The sequence below is a fragment of the Lygodium microphyllum genome, chromosome 1 (genome assembly GCF_053477565.2).
Source record: "Lygodium microphyllum isolate KBCC chromosome 1, Lygodium_microphyllum_v1.1.10, whole genome shotgun sequence".
Lineage (NCBI taxonomy): Eukaryota > Viridiplantae > Streptophyta > Polypodiopsida > Schizaeales > Lygodiaceae > Lygodium > Lygodium microphyllum.
In genome coordinates, this window is record NC_141135.1 from 62,871,417 (window position 1) to 62,883,518 (window position 12,102).

A 12,102-nucleotide genomic window follows, 5' to 3' on the forward strand; every position below is an offset into this window, starting at 1 on the left:
GCCATTGACTATGCGCGGCACTCCGGTCAGGAAGTGGTATTGATCCAATTGGACTTGGAAAAGGCATTTGATTATGTGGACTGGTCTTTCATTGCAGACCTCATGTCGGCTATGGGCTTTGGTACCCGAATGTCCCGATTGATCTACACCATCAGTGCTGAGGCTTCCTTCAGAGTTATGCTTAATGGTGGAGTTACAGAGCCATTTGTCCTTGCACGCTCGGTCCGACAGGGTTGTCCTTTGAGCCCTCTCTTCTTTGCCCTGGCAACTCACCCGGTCCTTTCAATGTTATCCTCCATGGCAGCCTCTGCCCAGCTGGCCGGTCTGTCTCTTCCGTTGGGTCAGCACTTCGTTAGCCAATCTTTGGCGGATGACACCTTTATGATTTTGCAGGCGGACAGGGACAACATTCGAAGGGCATTAGATGTTTGGACACTCTTTGGTCAGGCCTCTGGGCTTCGCATCAATGCCCTTAAGTCAGCTCTTCTCAGTTGTACGGAGCCTGATTTGCAGTCCTTAGGCTGGCAAGGCCAGGTGGTTTCCCGTGGCTCCATTGTCAGGCATCTTGGATACCCATTGGGGGTGGATGTACGGCCAAAAGCCCTGCTGGAGTGGATTTCACAAAAATTGGCAGCAAAGTTTATGTATTGGAAGTCGCAAGCGTGGCCATTCCATGTCCGCCTCAAAGTGGCCCAGACAATCATGCTTCCAATGCTAACGTATTTCCTGCCATTGTTGCCATGGACTCCTACTACTTTGAAGGTCCTCACTCATCCCATCCGTTTCATGCTATGGAAGAAGGACTCACTGCAGGCCGGCATTTCCTGGATTTCTTGGTCACACGCATGTACCCCTAAGCGCATGGGTGGCGGAGCGATTTTGGATGTACACACTCATATGTTAGCTCTCCGTTGGTCCCTTTTTCGTGCCATGTGTGTGGACCACCACCCTTGGTCCATCATAGCTCGTTATTTTCTTGAGGACAGCGGGCTCCGCCATGGCAACACACGGCTTCGGGCCTCCTGGTGGCATGTCCTTAATGCTGACTCTCGTGTTTCCAGTCCCTCTTCCTCTTTGTTACTGCACTTGGTCGGCTCTTGGAAAGTGGTGCTCCAAAAGGCCCGCTGGCACCCAGTGGGGGACCGCTTGCAGACTAACTCCTTTCAGCTGGAATTGTTGGCAGTATCGAGACTCCTTTCATGGGAAGATAAACATCAACTCAGACCAAGATTTAATCGCATGGCCCGTCTAGGTGTGATGTCGGTTGCGGATGCTACCCTTGCTACTCGCAATGTCCTCGTCTCATTTCGGACTGCTCGGCGACTCTTTAAGATCCCGCGTGGATACCGTGATTTGTGGGAGCAGCTTTCGTCGAAGCTTCAGGGTCGGCAACCCTTTCCTGCCTTGACGGTGGATCGCCCTTGGCAGGACTGGGATCTTGCAGGCCGCCTGAGTCTGGAAAAGGCCTCCACTAATCAGGTGTATCATCTTCTTGTTCAAGATCACCAATGGCTGGGAGAGAAAGCTAACACTGTTTGGGGACTGCGGAAATCGCTGTCATGGTGGCACAAAACGCTGATGGAGGGCTGGCAAAATAAGACACCTTTCAAATGCAAGGTTTTTCTTTGGCGGGTAATGATTGGTGGTCTTCCTCTGGCCTCGGCCCTTGCCAAGCGTCGCATCTCGAATGGCAATTGTTTCTTCTGTACCACACCGGCGGAATCGGCCCGACATCGTTTTCTCTCTTGCCCGCTCGCCAAGAATATCTGGTCACTCTTGTCACATATTTGGCGCGCGGTGGTGGGATCCTCGCTAACTCCTTTCGATTGGGTTTTTGTGCGCCCGAAGTATTCCGCACCGCCACAGTTGCATGAGAAGATCTTATTTCACTTTTTCAGATATTGGGGATGCTGGCACATTTGGACCACGCGCAATGCTTTTCTCTTTGATTCGGCCTCTAATGTACCCCGACATATTGCCAGGCTTAAAGGGCTCTTGCATTGGCAGCTGGATATCATCCGACACTCCGACTTGCTCCCTCGAGAGGATTTGCATCCGTGGCATATGGCAATTGCCTCTGGGTCGTTGCCATGATTGGTGTAACTTTTTCAGTGCATTACTACGGGGCTTCCCCACACGTTGGCCTAGGGCCCTCGTGTATCTTGTAATCAGAAAACAGAGAGAGAGAGAGAAAGAGAAAACCTCTTCACATGATGGCTTTGTGTCATCATGTATCTTGTAATCCAGTAATCTTGTATTTTTTTCGTAATTAATATAATTACCTTTTACGAAAAAAAGAGAGAGAGAGAGAGAGAGAGAGAGAGAGAGAGAGAGAGAGAGAGAGAGAGAGAGAGAGAGAGAGAGAGAATCTGTCCGAGAGATGGAGAGTCGAAGCGCGATGGTGCCCCTGCTTCGTGCCGCCCTGCCATCGGCTAGTACTGCACGCCCTGCCGTCGCCTCGACCTGCGCTGTCGAAGACTGAAGACCCGCCTGTCTTCACCTCTCGTTCGCGTCCACACCGTCGTCGCCTGACGTTCCGCGTCTGCTCGTTTGCACAGCCAGATATGAAGCTCATGTATCATTTTCTTCGATATTGGGGCTGTTGGCATAACTGGACCATTTGGAATGCTTTTCTTTTTGACTCCGCCTATAATGTTCAGCTGCATATTGCGAGGCTTAAGGGCCTCTTGTATTGGCAGTTGGATCTTCTCCAGCATTCTGATTTGCTCTCTAGGGAGGACTTACGTCCCTGGCATATGGCAATTTCCTCTGCATCTTTGCCATGACGTTGTAACTTGTAGTACTTAGAACCTCTTCACATGATGGCTTAGATTGTCGTCATGTATCTTGTAATCAAGTAATCTTGTACTTTTTTTCGTAATTAATACAATTACCTTTTACGAAAAGAGAGAGAGAGAGAGAGAGAGAGAGAGAGAGAGAGAGAGAGAGAGAGAGAGAGAGAGAGAGAGAGAGAGAGAGAGAGAGAGAGAGAGAGAGAGAGGCCTGCGCCATTTCTGCCTCCTGTGAGCTCCTGCCTTGGTCGGCATCTGACCGGCACAAGTAGTGATACACCATGGCTGGTCTGGATATGGCTTTCATAGACCAAACGGTGGCAGCTCTTGGTCCGGATTTTGATACAGAGGAACTAGAAGATATGGTTCCTTGCACAGAGGAGATGCCCCCTGGTCCTGACTTCCAGCCTGCGGGCAAACACACCAAGCATACTTTGGAAGAGACCATGGATCATCAGGAAAGCTCTTATGCTCACGTTGCCTCTGATTCTGTGGATTCTTAGGATGTTGACTTGGAGCATTTGGTGGAGTTTGCCAGCACTCTGCTTGGCGATTATGTTCCACATAATCATGAAGCGTTTTTTGACTTTGCAAGTGAAGATGTTTTGAAAGCCACTGTGGACCCGAAAAATGTCTTGCACTCATTTTCAGTGTTTTATGAACGTGTTGTTATACTCTTCTTCACTGGTAAGATCCCAGTGCTTTCCCGTATTCGCCAGTGGCTACACAGTTTGCTACAAGGGGAGTGTGTTGAAGAGATTTTTGTTGGGCCCCGAGGCTTTTATGAGGTGCTGTTGAAATCTGAGAAGCATCGTGTTGATCTCCTATTTAAACTGCCATTGTTCTTTGATCGCCGTTTGGTCCATGTTGTGCTATGGCGCCCAATGGCAGATTTTCAGCGCATGCTTCAAAGTGAATGCTTGGTGTGGGTTGAAGTGGAAAATTGTCCAGCTGTCTATTGACCATTGTTGAAGGATGCCATGGCCGTGGTGGGCACTGTTTTGGTCCCCCCGAGCCTCACGGCCATGAATCGTAACCGTTTGTGTATGTTATGGGACACTGCTAGGAAAATGCCTGTTTGGTTACGTCTTAATTGCTCTGGCATGCATCCTTTGCACTTTCGCTTGAAATGGGGTAACTTTGCCGGGCATTGCTTTTCGTGTGGAAAATTGGGGCATTTTATGGCTGAATGCCCAGAGAAGCAACCGACTTCAGATACTGAGCATGTTGTGCTGCCCATGGAAGATATGGTGCTTGATGCTCCGTCGCAGGATGCAGCCCAGCCACCTAAAGTTTTGGATAAAGGTAAACAACATGTTTCACGTTTGGATTCCCGTGGCAATGACTGGGTAGATATACGTGCAAAAAAAGGTAAAAGGTTTGATGCAAGCATGGTGGATACTATCCCTATTGCTTCATAAGATTCTATGCGCACTTATATGTGCAGGAAAGAAATGTTGTCTTCAAAGCACACTGCTCATGCTATGGTTTCTCCTGCTCCCCGTAATTAGCCTACTAGGAAAGTGTATACGGACGGTCCAAAGGGTCCACTTGCTAAGTTGGCTTTTGATACTAGAGATAACGTGATTACCCCATGGGATCGTCGTTATCCTCGTTTCATCCCCAAGACAGTGGATATACCATCTACCTCCAAATCTGGCCGTCAGAACTTTTTTGCCGTGTTAGCTGATTTTTTGGATGAGGGAGTCCTTGACATTCTAGCAGAAAAGGTTAAATCGAGGCAAGCTTCTATAGGGTTTACTTTCCATTCTGCGCAGTATGCAACTACATGGTCGCGGTTGGACCGCATGTACATCATGCAAAATGATGATTTTCTTCATGAGATGCTCGAAATGAAAGTATTGCAGCAATATGCCTTGTTGGACCATTTCCCTCTACAGCTTGAGATGCTTGCACAACCCATTGCACCTTTTAAGCAGTTTGTGGATAGACTCCCTTTGCGTTTCAACTCGTCTTATTTGAAGCATTTAATCTTTCAGGGCTATATGCAGCAATTGATTGAGAGATTCTTATTGGACTTCTCCTCTGAGGGCAATGCTTCGTTTGAACGATTGCTCTCTAATGTGCAGCGGGTTGTTCGGCAGTATGGGATCCATCATGCCTCTCTTTGTCGGCGGCGTCGACAAGCAGCGGAGGACTTACTGGCTTTGGTTCGTTCTCTGCTGGTGGATACTCCAGATGATGTATTTCTGCTGCCACTGGCGATGTGTTTGCCTGATCTTATTAAAGAGTTTCAATTGGAATCTTATCAGCAGGCCAAATTGCAAAATTTGACTGAGACTTTGTAAGATAGTGCTTGTCAGACTCATAAGTTCTTTTGAGCTCTACATGCATCTCCTGCTCGAGAAAATATGACTAGACTCCAGGATTCAGAAGGTCAAATGATCATTGATTCTCAGACTATTGTGAACATGTGCATGAATTATTTTCTCGACCTTCTTGGTTCTTCTTCTTCACCTTCTGACCAAGTTACTCATGCACGTTCAGTTTTCTATGATTTGGTTCGCAATCAGGTTCCACATGACATGCAAACTACTTTGGAGACAAATATTTGTGAGGCAGAGGTTATGAATGTTTTGTTACACCTGCCCAAGGATAAAAGTCCCGGTTGGGATGGTCTCACCAATGAATTCTTTGAGGTTTTTGCTACTCAACTGGTGAAACCATTGACGACTATGTTTCAGCAGGTTTGGGAAATGGGGTTTATGCCTTCCTCATGGAAAGAAGGTCTTATCAAACTGCTTCCAAAAGTTCCTTCGCCGTCAATGTTGAAACATTGGAGACCAATTTCTTTGATGGGTTCGATGTATAAAATCTTCTCCAAAGTGATGGCGAATCAGCTTCACAAGCATTTTCTGGCCATTGTGCATCCTCTTCAATATGGTTTCATTAAGGGCCGAAACATTTTGCATAATATCTTAAATGTGCAAATGGCTATTGACTATGCAAGGCACTTTAATCAGGAAGTGGTATTGATTCAATTGGACCTAGAAAAGGCGTTTGATTATTTAGACTGGTCTTTCATTTGCAGAACTTATGTCTACTATGGGTTTTGTACTCGGATGTCCCGATTGATCTACACCATTAGTGATGCGGCTTCTTCGTAAGTTATGCTAAATGGCAGTGTTACCGAGCCATTTGTCCTTGCACGCTTTGTGAGACAGGGTTGCCCTTTGAGTTCTCTCTTCTTTGCCCTTGCGACTCATCCGGTTCTTTCGATGTTATCTTCTATGGTAGCTTTGACTCAGTTGGCTGGATTGTCGCTTCCTTCTGGACAGCACTTCATTAGTCAATCTTTGGCTGATGACAGTTTTATGATTTTGCGGGCGGACAAGGATAATCTTCGCAAAGCATTAGATGTTTGGACGCTCTTTGGTCAGGCATCTGGTCTTCATATCAATGCTTTCAAATCAGCCATTCTCAGTTGCACGGAGTCAGATTTACAGTCATTGGGCTGGCAGGGATTGGTTGTTCTCGGTGGTTTCATTTTCAGGCATCTTGGGTACCCTTTGGGTGTTGATGTTCGGCCAAAGCAACTACTAGAGTGGATTTCACAGAAACTGGCAGCTAAGTTTCTGTATTGGAAGTCGCAGGCTTGGCCCTTTCATGTTCGCCTCAACGTCCCGATTTTGAATGCCTAGGTTCCGAAAAATATTTCCGCATGGAAAGGATGCACAAAGCATGTTTTAATTCACGTAGGAAATTTAAATGCATTGGAAAATTTATATACTCTCTCGATTTACAAAGTGTAGTTGCACGACAAGTACTTCATTTGCTTGCACTTCCATGGTCAAGCGTAGTCACATTTTTGAACGTGAGATGTATAACTTAAAAGACGAAATCATGCTAAGACCGTGTCCTTGTTGCATCTCGCAAAGGATAGGGCATATTGCTGGGGCTATTTTTGATGCCGGAACTCATATGCTAGCTCTTTGTTGGTCTCTTTTTCGTGCCATATGCTTGGATCATCACCCGTGGGTCGTTATAGGTCATTATTTTCTTGAGGATCACGGGCTTGTGCATGGTAATACCCAAATTCGGAGCTCTTGGTGGCATGTTCTTAATGCAGACTCTCGGTTTTCTAGTCCTTCCTCATCCCTTCTTGCTCATTTGGTATGCTCCTAGAAATGGGTCCTCCAGAAGGCTCGGTGGCATCTAGCGGAGGACCGCTTACATACAAACTCTTTTCAACTGGAATTGTTGGCAGCCTCGCGATTACTCTCCTGGGAAGGCAAACATGAGCTCAGACGAAAATTTAACTGCATGGCACGTTTGGGCTTGGCTTTAGTTGCGGATGCCACCCTTGCCAGTCGCAATGTGTTGATATCATTTCGTACAGCCAGGAGGCTTTTCAGAATCCCTCGTGGATACCGTGATTTATGGGAACAACTTTTGCTAGTGCTCTAGAGCAGACAACCATTTCCTGCCCTTGCTTTGGATCGTCCTTGGTAGGATTGGGACCTTGCAGGTCGCTTGAATTTGGAAAAGGCCTCAGCTAACCAGGTGCATCATCTTCTGATTAAAGATCGTCAATGGCTGGTTACTAAAGCTAATACTGTATGGGGATTGCGTAAATCTGAGTCATGGTGGAAGGCAACTGTGATGGAGGGCTGGTTGAACAAGACACCTTTCAAATGCAAGGTCTTTCTTTGGAGGGTCATGATTGGTGATTTTCCTCTTGCTTCCGCCCTTTCTAAGCATTGCATCTCTAACGGCAATTGTTTCTTTTGCACCACCAGTGTGGAATCGGCCAGTCATTGATTTATTTCTTGCCCTCTCGCGAAGAATATCTGGTCACTCTTGTCAACGGTTTGGCGAGCAGTGGTTGGTTTCTCCCTAAGCCCTTTTGATTGGGTTTTTGTACGGCCCAAATACCCCACACCGGCATAGTCGCATATGAAGATCTTGTTTCACCTTCTTAGATACTGGGGTTGCTGGTACAATTGGATCACTTGGAATGCCTTTCTTTTTGATTCGGCCTCTAATGTTCCGGGACATATTGCGAGGCTTAGAGGTCTCCTGCATTGGTAGTTAGATCTCATTCGGCACTCTGACTTAGTCCCTCGGGAGGACTTACTTCCCTGGCATATGGCAATTTCCTCTGCGTCTTTGCCATGACTTTTGTAACTCGATGGCTTAGAGCCATTGTGTATCTTGTAATCATGTAAACTTGTACCTTTTTTTCGTAATTAATACAATTACCTTTTACGAGAGAGAGAGAGAGAGAGAGAGAGAGAGAGAGAGAGAGAGATTTTTGAATTTAGTCTTGCTTTTTGTAACAGAGCAGAAAGAGTTTCCTTTGCACATGAGTGGTAAGGTTACTCATGGTCTTGGACGAGGGAGCAAACAATTAGGTTTTCCTACAGGTGTGTATATTTCTTCACACATGTATACAACACAACATGGAATGTTCAGTTATAATCGTTTGGGGCCTAGCACAAAGTAGTCCACCAGAAGTGACTAGCTGTTGCAGGATTTTGTTTCTGATTGTTCAGTGCTTCTTCAACTAATGAAAAAGAACTTTCTACCTAAGAAAATGACTATCAAAGTAGTAGAAAACATTTTCAAGCAAGGTTTGTTCCTGTCAAACTGCATTTGGACTAGTGCATTCAAACAAGAAAATTAAGCTCTCTATGAACATGCAATGTATAAGCCTAGATAGTGTATATTAAGGGAGTGAATGGCATTGTGGAGTAAGCAGTCCTCTGTTTCTGTGAAATGATCATTGAATCACTTTCCTGATTTCAAGTGACTTGATTTGACATTTTTTCTTGCTCTTTAAAGTTTGCTCTCTATTTCCCACACACTCGTGCACTAGATCTTCTTTTTGAGACCTCTTTTATGAGGTTAACCATTCTCTGCATATCAAGTTGGCAACTGAATGCCCAGATTACTAGTGGAGCTGCAGTTTGAGCTGGTTCGATGTTTGTGCACACCCCTGGCAGAAAGAGACAAGCACTTCGCTGAACAAGAAAAATGAGAATAAGATGTTTATTGATGCATATGAATCATAGGATATGCGAAAACAAGGGTACATTGGAGCATTGCCCTATTGTGGGTACTTTTTTCTTTTGTTGTGTTGGATTTCAGTTGAGGCCTTTCAAAGCACTACAAAACAAGAGGGGGGAGAAACACACAAAATTAAGAAAGACATCCCAAATTTCAAAAGGTTGACATGAACAAAAGTTCACATAAGAAAAAGTTACTAGCTCTGCTTGATCCAAAATGAAGCAAGCTGCACAAATCTTTCATTTCAATGTACCAATAACCAACACTAGAACTAATTATGAGTTTGAGTTGTTTTGTGAAATTACCTCAGCCAAGAGAAGTATTCTAGATGTCATAAAGGAGAATTAGAATCTTTCAGAATGAGTACACATGATTTGTGCTTTTGTACTCAGCTACTTGAGATTGTCCCAACTCAATAAGCTATCCCAAACCTGCCATAGTGTGATAGCAAGCATTCGAAGAAGTTAGCACCAAGAACATACTTGAATTGAGGCAGTGGCTGCCGTGGTTCATGTCCACAACAGGTCTCCTAGTTCAGCATTGAAGGCTATGACTCCCTCCTTTGAGGCTTTCTTTGGAAAGAAGCCTTTTGTGTCCCACTTTCGCATCTTTGGGTGCGATGCATATCTCCATGTCAACAAGAAGAAATGAGGGAGAAAACTTGACCCCAAGCTGAAGAAGGGCTACAACACAACCACGAAGGGCTATCGGCTCCATGACCCGAAGATATGAAAGATTGAGATGAGGAGGGATGTGATCTTTGATGAGGCTAGGGCCTCCAAAGATTCGATTGACAGTTCTTCTATTTTAGGTAGTTCTTCTTCATTGACTAATCCCCTCACCATTGGCCCCTCCCCTTCCTTCCATGTTACCCATTACCACCCCTTTTTCATCTACGACTCCTTCCCCTCCTTCCTTTACTACACCATCTCCCTCGCCTCCCCTTCAATCTTTGATGGCTCCTTCTTCTCCCTTGGAATTGAGTATTTCTACCCCTTCCCCATCTCCTCAGGTTTCTTATGGGGGGATTGAGCTACTAGAGGGGGAGCCTTCTTTATTGGATAAAGGGGATTTACCTTCCCTTAGTGAGGGAGAGTCCTTTCATAGATAGGTGCATTGTAGGTATGGAAGGCTGCTCGATCTCCTTCGTAGTAGGATGAGGCTATCACCATTTCTATGTAGTATGAGAGGCTCATGTAGGAGTCAGGGATTACTCATTTTCTTGAGGCGCCTTTTGGTCCACGTAGTTCAGCCAGGATTCAGGCCAAATAGGTGAAGACAAGCGTGTGTGAAGATCGAGATAGAGTACAACTGCTGAGATAAGCGTAGAGGGAGTGAGTGCAAAGTTTAGAGTAGAGAGAGTGAGAGTATGACACTCAAAGTTTTTGGTACAATGACAAAGTGTACCACTTTAGGTTTTGATAATATATATAAAGTACAAGTGTAAGGGTGTGTGTACACCTGAACACCATGAAAGGCACAGTGAGCCTTTATTCCTAACCACCTCCCACCTAAAGGCAATGTCCTTGAACATGGAAAGAATCAATCAAGTCTATGTATGCACAAAGCTGAAATAAACATATACTATCCAACCCCCATCATCTGGCGGCAATGAGTAAATCACTTTGTTGGAAGACTCTTTGTAAGAAGGGTTGCAAGGTTATCATCTGTATGTACCTTGACAAGCTCAATGCTCCTGCTATCAAGTACATCCCTGATAAAATGATACTTCACTTGTATGTGCTTTGTCTTTGCATGAAAGAAAAGATTCCGTGCTAGCATGATCTTGGGATATAAAGACCTGGTAACCTCGGTGTATATAGTACACGCACATTGTACATATGAACGCACCCTTTACATGCCCCAAGTATAAATACATTTTATTCTTTGTGTACCAACACATTGTTGGTATACTCTTATCGTCTCAAACTCTCTTTGCTCACTCTCTCTCCAGCCGTTACACTCATACGCTCCTGCTCGATCTCAAACTCTCTAAGTTGTGTCCCGTCAGTCCAACAACAGGTATCAGAGTCAAGACTCTGCACGCTTTCAAGATTGAGGCAGTGGCTGCTGGGCTTGCGGCAGCAGGTGTGTAGCAGCAGTCAGTAGGCGCCTGTAGCAGGGAACCGCCAGACGTCGCGTGACGGGCGACAGAACCAACGAAAAGGCAAGTGTTAGACATCGCGTGACGGGCAACAAGCAGGCAGCTTCGGCGGGTAGACATGATGCGATGTGCAGGCGACGACTGAGACATGCATGCAGCTCTAGCGGCAGGCGTCAATCAGACGTGATGCAACATGCAAGCGACTACTGAAAGACGGGATGTGCAGGTGACTTTCTGCGGGCGGTTCGCGTGACGGGCGACGTGACGCGACGGGGGTCAACGGACCCCCCCGTTAGTTCCTTCATTTTTTTTTTTTCAAAACAAATCAAATTTTCTCTAATCCCCTCATTACCACTTGCCTTGGCGGGTTTTCACACACCAGAGGTAGAGTTTCAAAATTTGTGCAAATCGGGCCACAGAATTTGGGGCTTTTCCCAGATTTGGCGTCATTCATGCCTGTCAGTGACTTTTGAGTCAGAAATTGCAGACATCGCGTTCGGTGACCTCAATTAAATTGGGGATTTTGCAAATTTTGTCGAAATTTTGCATTTTTGGGTAAAATTTCCTGACATTGGATCCCAGAAATTTGGGGCTTTTCGTGTATTGGCAAAGCTTTACTCAGCTGGGTCAGTTTGACTGACATTCATGCAATTTTGGACTTGAAATTTTGGGGATTTGCGCAGCATTTGGTAAATTTCTGCATCTTTTCCCGTGCAGTGGCCGGTTAATGTATAAACAGCAGAGATTTATTTCTGGTTGAGGCAAAACAGCAAGTACTTTGCTGGTTCAGCTTGTGCTTCCGCAGATTAGTGCATTTACTCGTGTTCGTGATAAAATGGCTGCAACTTCTTCCAGTTCAGACATCAAGAGTTTGATGGAGATCAAACGGTTTGATGGTCATTGCTTTGACCTTTGGAAAGACCGTATGCAGGGCATTTTGTTCCTGAAGGATTGTGAGGATGCTTTGCAGGAAGATAAACCCGCACTAATGTCTGATGCAGATTGGGCCAGAGTGAATAAAAAGGCTGTGGCTTACATAAAGATGGGTGTCACTGATGACATTCTGACAGACATTAAGGGTTTAGACACAGGTTATACAATATGGGAGAAGCTGAAGACTACTTATGAGATCACCACACCTGTTAATCAGGTGCATTTAATGTGCAAGTTGTGAAT

The 12,102-nt window shown here is 45.5% G+C and overlaps 1 protein-coding gene across 6 annotated transcripts in view; it reads left to right on the forward strand.

Moving 5' to 3' along the window:
* Window positions 1-12,102, forward strand: part of LOC148041188 (DNA-directed RNA polymerase subunit beta) — a 117,315-nt gene that overhangs the window by 40,859 nt on the left and 64,354 nt on the right. For all 6 annotated transcript variants that reach the window (XM_087677563.1, XM_087677555.1, XM_087677579.1 and 3 more), the window contains one exon: window positions 8,096-8,179. In XM_087677563.1, coding sequence (XP_087533689.1) covers window positions 8,096-8,122 — 27 coding nt within the window. In that variant the 3' untranslated portion in view covers window positions 8,123-8,179. The remainder of the gene's footprint in view (window positions 1-8,095; window positions 8,180-12,102) is intronic.